This window comes from Mytilus edulis, chromosome 1 (assembly GCF_963676685.1).
Source record: "Mytilus edulis chromosome 1, xbMytEdul2.2, whole genome shotgun sequence".
In the NCBI taxonomy this organism is placed as follows: domain Eukaryota; kingdom Metazoa; phylum Mollusca; class Bivalvia; order Mytilida; family Mytilidae; genus Mytilus; species Mytilus edulis.
This window is the reverse complement of record NC_092344.1, coordinates 33,989,338-33,999,056: the sequence shown is the minus strand read 5'-3', so window position 1 is coordinate 33,999,056 and position 9,719 is coordinate 33,989,338. Positions and strand designations below refer to the sequence as shown.

Genomic DNA, 9,719 nt, shown 5'->3' with positions numbered 1-9,719 from the left:
ACCCACTATGATCCAGATGGACCCTCTTTTTTTGGACGATCAGTGCATTTGGATGGGGACATGTAGTTGGAACCCCCTCCCCTTTTGTCCAGGGTTAGGACCCCCCTTTTTACAATGGCTTGACCTGCCCCTGCCGCTTTCATAACACTTATTTTTAGCATACTGAATATTATGATGTTCTTACTATTAGTTCATGTCCTGATAAAAAATACACATTCAGTACAGGTTTAAAAGAGCTCAAATGATTTTCTTACTGGACAGTGGTAACTTATTTGATATTTCACTGTGTCATGTCGTGAAATTAATTAATGCTGGTTCAATTCATAACAATGCACAAAACCGGTTCAACTACTTTTGCAAGGCGAAAAAGAAAGTCGAATCGTGAAGCCAATAAACAATATTTTTTTAATCTGAGCATTCAAATTGAAGATTACGTTATATATTTTACATTAAATATATTTGCAGAATAAAAACTTTGGTAATAAGAGTCCCAGACAATATATTAATTGACTGTTTTCCCACTAATTCCACGTGTTTTAAGTAGTAGTTTACTCGTAGTAGCCCACAATGCATTGTAGTTCATTGAGTCGATTGGTCAGTTTTTCAAGGCCATATTGGCCTTGTGTTTTGGAAATTACTATGCAAATATATTCTGACGTCAGAAAATCTAGAGTTCTCGACCTGTTTATGGATTATAATAAACACAGACTCAGTGAATAAGGAACCTTTTTCACGGCTGTACATGAAATAAAAACGGCAAACATATTGCACGAAAATAACCCTATCCACCTTCTGAGTAGGATATTCCTGTTCATTGAGTTTTCTAGAATAATGACCAATCAACTAAGACATGCTTGCTGTGTCCTGCTCCAACTATGTCATTGCTACTTTTTATACGAATAGAAAATAATAATAGAATTACAACTAAAAACGATAAGACATTTGGCAATGTCCCAACAGAACTACAAATACAACATCATAAATAAAAAAAATGAATTTTGGATAAACAAATACTGTGACACGTCTTATAGCAATTAGAATTTACACTCCGCAAAACAGTCAAATTCGGGAATAAGTCATGTTAAGTACTTAAAAGACCATACGACGTAAATGGTAAACCACAATCAAAGACCTGGTAAAAATGTCCTTAGTTTAGAACCAGGTACTTCGCAGGGCGCAGCTTTATACGACCGCAGAAGTTGAACCCTGAACAGTTGGGGCAAGTATGGACACAACATTCAAGCTTGATGCAGGTCTGAATTTGGATTGTGATCAAATTTTTGACATAATATGAGTTTCTGACACAAAACAAATGTCAAGATCTTACAAATCTATAATGTAATATTGTGCAATTAAAGATTTCTTCTTCAAACTTTTCAAAAATTTGGAATTTGAGAAATTTGGCAAAAAAATTGAAAACTACTACCAACCCTCTTTTTTTGCAATAAGTCCAATACCTGACATTTCTTTATACATTATTTTCAAGTAGTGTAAGGGAGCTAAATATGAACATACCAAACATTGTTTGTTAACTGTTTTTGAATTACCTCCCTTACACTGCTTTCAAATTGTCTTAATTGTCCATTGACCAAGAAAAACCTAGATTCCCCCTTTTTTGCCCCTAATTCCAAAACATTTTGAGCCATAACCATAAAAGTCATTACTAACCATTCATTAATGGTATGGGAACTTGTGGTATACTTTCAGAGAGAATCATCCACTTAAACAAAAGTTATTGTTTGAAAACTACAAACATGCTTATTTTGGGCCCCCTTTTTGGCCCCTAATTCCTAAACTATTGGGACCATAACCATAAAAATAAATCCAAAACTTCCTTTTGTGGTATTTAACCTTCTGGTAAAAAATTATAGAGATCCATTCGCTAAATCTAAAGTTATTGTCTGGAAACTAAATGCGTCTTCGGACAACGACGACGACATGGAACAATTATACGACGCAATCATTTTTTTGCGGTCGTTTAAAAATCTAAATACATGGTTAGATTCAGCATATATCAAAAAGTTTAATTTTGGACCCCGATTTGGACCAACTTTAAAACTGGGCCTATAATCAAAAATTTTAATACACGTACATGTTTAGATTCAGCATATCAAAGAACCCCAAGGATTCAATTTTTGTTGATATCAAACAAAGTTTAATTTTGGACCACGATTTGGACCAACTAAAAAACTGGCCCCATAAGCAAAAATCTTAATACATGTTAAGATTCAGCATATCAAAGAACCCCAAGGATTCAATTTTCGTTGAAATCAAACAAAGTTTTATTTTGGACCCGGATTTGGACCAACTTGAAAACTGGGCCCATAATCAAAAATCTAAGTACATGTTTAGATTCAGCATATCGAAGAACCCCAAGACTTTAATTTTGGACCCCGATTTGGACCAACTTGAAAACTGGGCCCATAATCAAAAATCTAAGTATATGTTTAGATTCAGCATATCAAAGAACCCCAAGAATTCAATTTTTGTTAAAATCAAACTAAGTTTTGGACCTTAATGTAGACCAATTTGAAAACGGGACAAAAAAAAAAAACAATCTACATACACAGTAAGATTCGGCATATCAAAGAACCCCAATTATTCAATTTGTGATGAAATCAAACAAAGTTTAATTTTGTCCAAAATCAATCCCAACCTTTCTTTTATGGTCATAAACCTTGTGTGTAAATTTCATAGATTTCTATTTACTTATTCTAAAGTTATGGTGCGAAAACCAAGACAAATGCTTATTTGGGCCCCTTTTTGGCCCCTAATTTTGAAACTGTTGGGACCAAAACTTCCAAAATCAATTCAAACCTTCCTTTTGTGTTCATAAACCTTGTGTGTAAATTTCATAGATTTCTATTTACTTATACTAAAGTTATAGTGCGAAAAACCAAAGTGTCTTCGGACAACAACGACGACGACGCCGACGTCATACCAATATACGACCGCAAAATTTTTTTGCAGCCGTATAAAAAGACACATCTTATTGATCAACCGATTGATGAGTACCGTTATTAATCATTCCTCCTTAAAACTTTGTATGAGCAGTTTCTGCGTAAGGAGCACACTCCTGTAAATGAAGTCCGTATAGCGTTTATATATATACACAAGCATACAACTGTATAACACCATAGGATGAGACAGAAGGATCTGAAATCTGTAAGTACGATATCAAAATAAAAGTAGCTGAATAATTGGGTAGTAGCATTATACTGTGTGTATCGTCTTAAAAAAATTTCCATAGCCTTCCTCGTGAATAGCTCGTATTTAAAGTTTGAGTTGGCTTTACTTTTGTTCCTTTCACAATTTTGTGATATGTTTTGAATTTCTAAATATTATGGCTCGATCATCTTTGAAGAGATTATTTGTCGATATGCACATCATGTGCAGTAAGCTTTATACAATCTTAATGGTATTACAACTGGGTCAATATGGAGGAAAAGACCAAGATGTGAAGCAGACTTAATTCACCGGGTATCCCGATCCAAAACAACGAAGGGATTCCAGGACTTTGAGGAGCAATTAAGGAAAAGATTGTAACAATTTTGTAAGCAAAATCTGAATTCGATTCCTGCGGAGGGACTTTGGATTTGGATACACTGTGTTCCTACTGTCTGTAGTATCCTTAATTTCAAGACCACTGGAATGTTGTTTCCATATGATTAATGCTACACATGAGTGTAATGGATATTCCATTTAAATGCAGCAGTAAAATGGTTTAATAAAATATGTTAATTTTATTACAAAACACGAAATCAATGCAAATATTCATATAAAATCTAAACACTTTAGAAGGTAAATTCTTTGGAAAAAATCGATATGTATAGAAAGGTAGATGGTAATTATAACCAATGAGACAAAGGACCAGAAAAGGATGTACGCATTAAAGGTCACTTTACGACCTTAAACATTGAACAAAACGATTACTTATAGTTAGGCATACAAGATCTCGAATAGAAAAAATGTTAATTAGTATCCCGCAGTAATATTTTTTTAATGAAATATGTTAATTTCATAAAATTCCACAAAATCAATGCAAACGTACGTGTAAATCAAAACTCTTGAGAAATGTACTTTATCGATGGAACAATGGGAAGCAAGCCATCATAAGAAAGATTAAAAGACAATAACAACAAGGAACGGAATAAAGGTTACTATTAGAAACGCAAACATATATAAGTTATAAAGAAAACGATAACTATTATTGTTGAAAGCACATGTAACATAAAACGACAGATGTCACTAAACATAAATAAAAGCATTTTGGTATAATATTACAAAAATAAGTTATTAAAGTTCAAAATTCGGATTGTGCTTACAATGATACATTTGCAAAGGGGGACTTTCTTTTCGATAAGCAGATAACAGTTAAAGACGAAAGCTGGTCATCATAGGTACAAAGTGTACGTTAATATTCATTTCAATTTATTTCATAAATTCTTGTGTTCAGAAAATCATCAGTAACATATAAATTATTACTTTGCTGACAGCATGCTATTGATCGCAAATTTAACATTCTTAGATTGTCTTTTATACTGACATATTTACTTCGTCTTCCATTTGGAAAAATAATAACAAGATGTGTCGAGTTAGTTCCAATACCATACACGTACGAATTTTTGTCAACAGTCAAGTCAGAAATGCCTCCCACAACTTCATTATCTTCCCATCTCCATATCAAATTTCCCGCCATATCATAGCATGTTATTCCATTGTGTCCCCAGCATTCAGAAATATAAATCTTCTCGTTGTGTATAGCAATATGCTCATACATTGTCTTGTTTCCAATTTTTAATTTAGTGACTTTTCCGCTGATTAAATTTCTCATTTCAATGCCATTTTCTCCGCAGCTGTACACGAGACTCTCATTAAAGTATTCAATCCCATAACAAGGATATTTTGTGTTTATTGTTTTCTGTACTGACTTGTTTTGTAAATTAACTATGACAATTTTCGGATGACGACTTGATGTAACTGCGACAGTCTTCGAATTAATAGCAGCAATGCTATAAGACCATGATGAAACTCTGACTTTTCTATCTAAAGATCCATCCTGATTTAACACTACTAAATATGCTTCACATGAATCATCGTCAAGTTCAGTCCATTTTTCCCCAATTTTTCTATTATAAAGGTAGACAGGAACTTCTAACAGTAGAACTTTGTTGTTTGGTAAAACTAATGTTCCACCACACCAGTTGTAATTTTCCCGTCTAACCCGGAATGTGTTTTTCAGCATCAAATCTTTTTCAATCGAATTCTCTAGGATAATCTGTGCTTGCTTTTGCTTCGTCCTTTGATAGACAATCTTTGATTGACGATATTCGGTGGAAATTTTTCCAAATGATTCCGTAGTAGCCACAAGATTCGGTAACTTGCTGTTAAAAGTCAAAGAAAAGGTTTGTATATTTAACTCCTCATTATTGGCAAGTTCCTCGGCTTTATGTTCCTCGATCTCAACCTCTTTTTCGATTTCTTTTATGGCAAAGAAAACCTGTAGATCAGATGCATGATGTTTCATTGAAGTTATTCCATTAAGTAAGTTTAACGTCTTTTCCTCGTTTGTTTTCAATTTATCAGACACAATCACTATACCTTTCTTCATTCCTTTTTCTAAATCTATTAAACTTTTTAAAAGATCGGTCTCTAATTCGTCCAAACGCTTATCGAGCTTTATTCTAAATTGTCTTATTTCATTTTCAAATTTTTTGTATGTGTGAGTTATTTCTGTGGAATGTTCTTCTTTTTCGTTAATAATATTTTTGAAAAACTGTTTAAGGTCCCCAAGTCGTTCTTCGAGATCATCCAAAGCCGCAGATGACTTCGACCCACTCACTACATCTTCAAGAGGCAACAGGTCTTCGCATTGTTTGTGGTCTGAATCAATGCACTTTATGCAGCAAGGACATTCATGTTTTTTACAATAAAGCTGATATCGTGCTTTGTGCACACCACACTCCATCTTCATTTCGAATATAAAAGGAGGTAATTCTCGATAGTCTTCAATAGCAATTACCGAATGATTTCTTGTCGCCTTGGCAATTCCATGATGTTTTAAACAATTAAAACAATATGCCTCGTCACAATCTGGACACCAATTTATCGCTTCTTGTGTGATTGATTGACCTTCACAAACAGCACATAAAGTTATTAGTGATGTAGCCATCATCGAAACGTTTTAACTGAAATAAAAAATAAATAGATGGATAAAGAAGAAAATAATGTTATGGTACAGTAGCTAAGAGAATGGTGAACCTAAACATTTTGAAACAAAATAACTTTAATCCTCTTGCAGTTGATATTTTTATGTGCTCTGTAGCGCAAAACTTCTAGTAATATGAGGTTGATACTGTTAATAACGTCATTTGAAGGCAGCTCTGTTGACACTCCCGCCTCTTTAAAGTGCAAAGTTATTTACATTAATGTTGCGACAATAAATTGCACATGTTGAACTGACAACGCCATGACAAAATTTGACGAAAAAAAACCATGTTAGTTATAGAGCCTTTCATAGTCAACTTGTATTTCATATAAGAATAATTATATCTCACTCGCCTTTTTTATGAATACACTTAAATACTAACGGGTCATATACCTGGTCTGAAGACAAACAAGTTCGTACTAATATTGTAATAATCTGGCAGATTAGATTCTTGCGAACACCAAAAGGGCAATCAAGAAAATGATAAGACTTTTTCTCGAATTTCACCTTACCGTGCCTTTGTATTGTCAAAAGTATTGACCGTCGATGATAATTTCGTTGAAAATGTAAATCCTATTAATTGAAAATTCAAATGCTGTTTACTCTTTTGCGTTTTTAGTGTGCATATACACTATTTGTGATTCTATAACACTATACGTTTATCGATTCGTGTTATCTGTCAATCTTACTATATAGTAGAAAGGTCGATTGCACGATAAAATAAAATAAATAAGGGCCTGTCTACTACGTAGTTAGATATATAACCCACTATTGACTACGATCATTATAGGTACATACACCTTGACGATAAAAGATAAAATACCACTTTGAAAATGTTATAATTTATACAGTTTTTATGCGTCAACTAACTATATATTATGTGATCTGTAGACAAGTCCATATTATAACTATACTGCGCAGTTTGTTATTTTGTTTGTTTAAAAAAATAGTATTCAAAAGTAAAATGAAATATATAACTATAGATTATCGTTGGTCATCTCAACGAGATTGATTTTCTCGCTTGAGCTAGGACGGTGAAAGTGAGAAAAGCAATCGAGTGGAGATGACCAATGATAATCTGTATATCGCTGTTTTACCTATGACGACGTTGTCAATTTCATTAGCAACACCACTTGCCCCCTTAATTTCTAGCGATAATATTGATATCACTCGACTCCGCTAATATAGAAAATTATCAGTTAGTAAGATCAAAGGAAGATTGCGTAAATAGCGATAAAGATCGTTATTATTCTTTCTTTAGGCATACCAAAGTCCCATGTGTTTCCTTTAAAAATGTCCTGTACCAAGTCAGGAATATGGCTATTGTTATATTATAGTTCGTTTTTGTGTGTGTTACAATTTAACGTTGCGTCGTTTGTTTTCTCTTATTTTTGAGTGTAAATTGACATTGCGATAAGACGTGTCACGGTACATGTCTATCCCAAATTCATGTATTTGGTTTTGATGTTACATTTGTTATTCTCGTGGAATTTTGTCTGATGCTTGGTCCGTTTCTGTGTGTGTTAGTGACATTGTAGTGTTGTGTCGTTATTCTCCTCTTATATTTATGCGTTTCCTCAGTTTTAGTTTGTTACCCCGATTTTGTTTTTTGTCCATGGATTTATAAGTTTGAACAGCGGTATACTACTGTTGCCTTTATTTATACAATAAGGAACCTGATAAATATAGATTAAAACACACTCCTTTTATTTTTTCCATTGAAAGAAGATCTCTGAGAATTAATTACCGGTACACTGTAGAAGACTGAAATATAATAAAGTAAATCATCATAGATGAAATAAACATAAAAGTTCGGGAAAACTTCTTAAGAAGCATTTTGATCTTGTAGACCAAACATTACAATTGATCAGAACTACATTCCTTATGTCATCTTGATCCAGATTGAGGCAATGCAGGAGAGACATAATTGAATAACAGTTTTTAATTTATCTCAGATAGCAGTTAACAACACCTTGAAAAAATCCAAAACAGGTTAACATTGACCCCATCTACTAAGTATATGATTCAAACAATGCTCATGTTTTTTATATAGATTAGACTTTTGTTTTTTCTGTTTCAATGATTTTACACTGGTAATTTTTTAGCATGGGTCAGACACGTTGAAATGGTTAAGTACAAGTTCAGACTGTGAAGTATGGTTCAGACTACAGTCTAGTAATATCAAAAAAATTTCAGACCAATTCAGACTGGTCGAGTGCAGTACAGTCAAGTACAGATATAGACCATTTCAGACTTTAACTGGTTTGTAATGTTAGAATATTTCTACTGAATATAAAGATAAGTCATTGAACGTAATAATCGGTGCCGTCTCTAGGTGGTTTGGACGTTCTAACCAAAGTTTAGTTTGTTTGCGATTAGATATGAAGTATGGGTATATCTAATCTTACATGGTTTGCATATGTTAAAAATGGAAACATAGTAAATATAAAGTGTCATAACACATAGAAAATTAAGCTAACAATGCATGTATGATTTGTATAAAATAAAAACGAAAATCAATTGATGTACAAACTACAGTTAGTAGTTTAAACTCATTTGTTTAATAAACAATTAATGATTAGACCGAAGTAAGATGCATTGTGTCACCCGCCATTATGTTTCTTCGACCATAGTTATTATATATTCTACTATCATGTCGTCAAAAACAATGTACAAATGGTAAAATGCATTTAGAAAACAAAATGTGTATACGTGTCGAGACAATATATGGACTCAAACAACATAACAAATATCATTATTATCATTGTATGAAATTCAAAACCCGCAAGAGTCTATAATTCGATTAATAAAGTATTATATTCTACAAATTGTTCATAGCTAAGTTTGTACGGTGATTGGTGATCTATAGTTTAAAAATTAAACCGATCCTTACCTCATAAGTTTTGTTGCACTGAGTATGTCAAGATTATAGGTAGATACATACACATGATAAAGGAAGGATGTAAACTTCGGGGAAAATTTTAAAATTAAAAAAAAAGTATGCACTCAAACGTTGAATTGTATTGTCATGCTGTTTATACTATCAGTAATAAAAGTTTAGAAACTTCGGCTCATCGCTTACATTGATTAAGAGTTAACATTGAAATAAAAAATAGGAAAGTCGCTAGAAATATCCTTGTTTGTTATATATGCTTTGAGATCGATCATCATTGTAGAACGTTTCAAAGTGAAAATATGCCGTTACATGAACATTAACTTTATCATTGTGTGTATAAAATAATTGAATAGGAAACAACAAAATTTTGATTGAATAGTTTCGAAGAATATTCTAGAATTTTAACAACAATAAAAATAAGGAAAAAGAAAAAGAACAACTCTTTAATTTTTCATTCTAAACATCATTTGAACTTTGAGTCCCTTCAAGATAAATAAATAATGTAATTAATGTTAAAATGAAAGCAGTTGCGTATTGGGCTAGCATTGACCCGAAAAAGGGTAACACGGATCACTCTAGGGTTTCATTTCCTCCTGTAGTTACCATCAGAAATAA

The 9,719-nt window shown here is 32.8% G+C and overlaps 1 protein-coding gene across 1 annotated transcript; it reads right to left on the bottom strand.

Moving 5' to 3' along the window:
- Positions 1–4,414: 4,414 nt before the first annotated feature.
- Positions 4,415–9,138, bottom strand: LOC139481516 (uncharacterized). Its single transcript, XM_071264904.1, has 2 exons — positions 9,102–9,138; positions 4,415–6,188 (listed from the first exon to the last, which is right to left on the bottom strand). The coding sequence occupies exon 2, from the start codon at positions 6,173–6,175 to the stop codon at positions 4,427–4,429; it is 1,749 nt and encodes a 582-aa protein (XP_071121005.1). The 5' UTR covers positions 6,176–6,188; positions 9,102–9,138; the 3' UTR covers positions 4,415–4,426.
- Positions 9,139–9,719: the final 581 nt, after the last annotated feature.

Coding starts and splice junctions, on each gene's coding strand:
- LOC139481516 (XM_071264904.1), bottom strand. CDS start 6,175: ATGATGGCTACATCACTAATAACTTTATGTGCTGTTTGTGAAGGTCAA.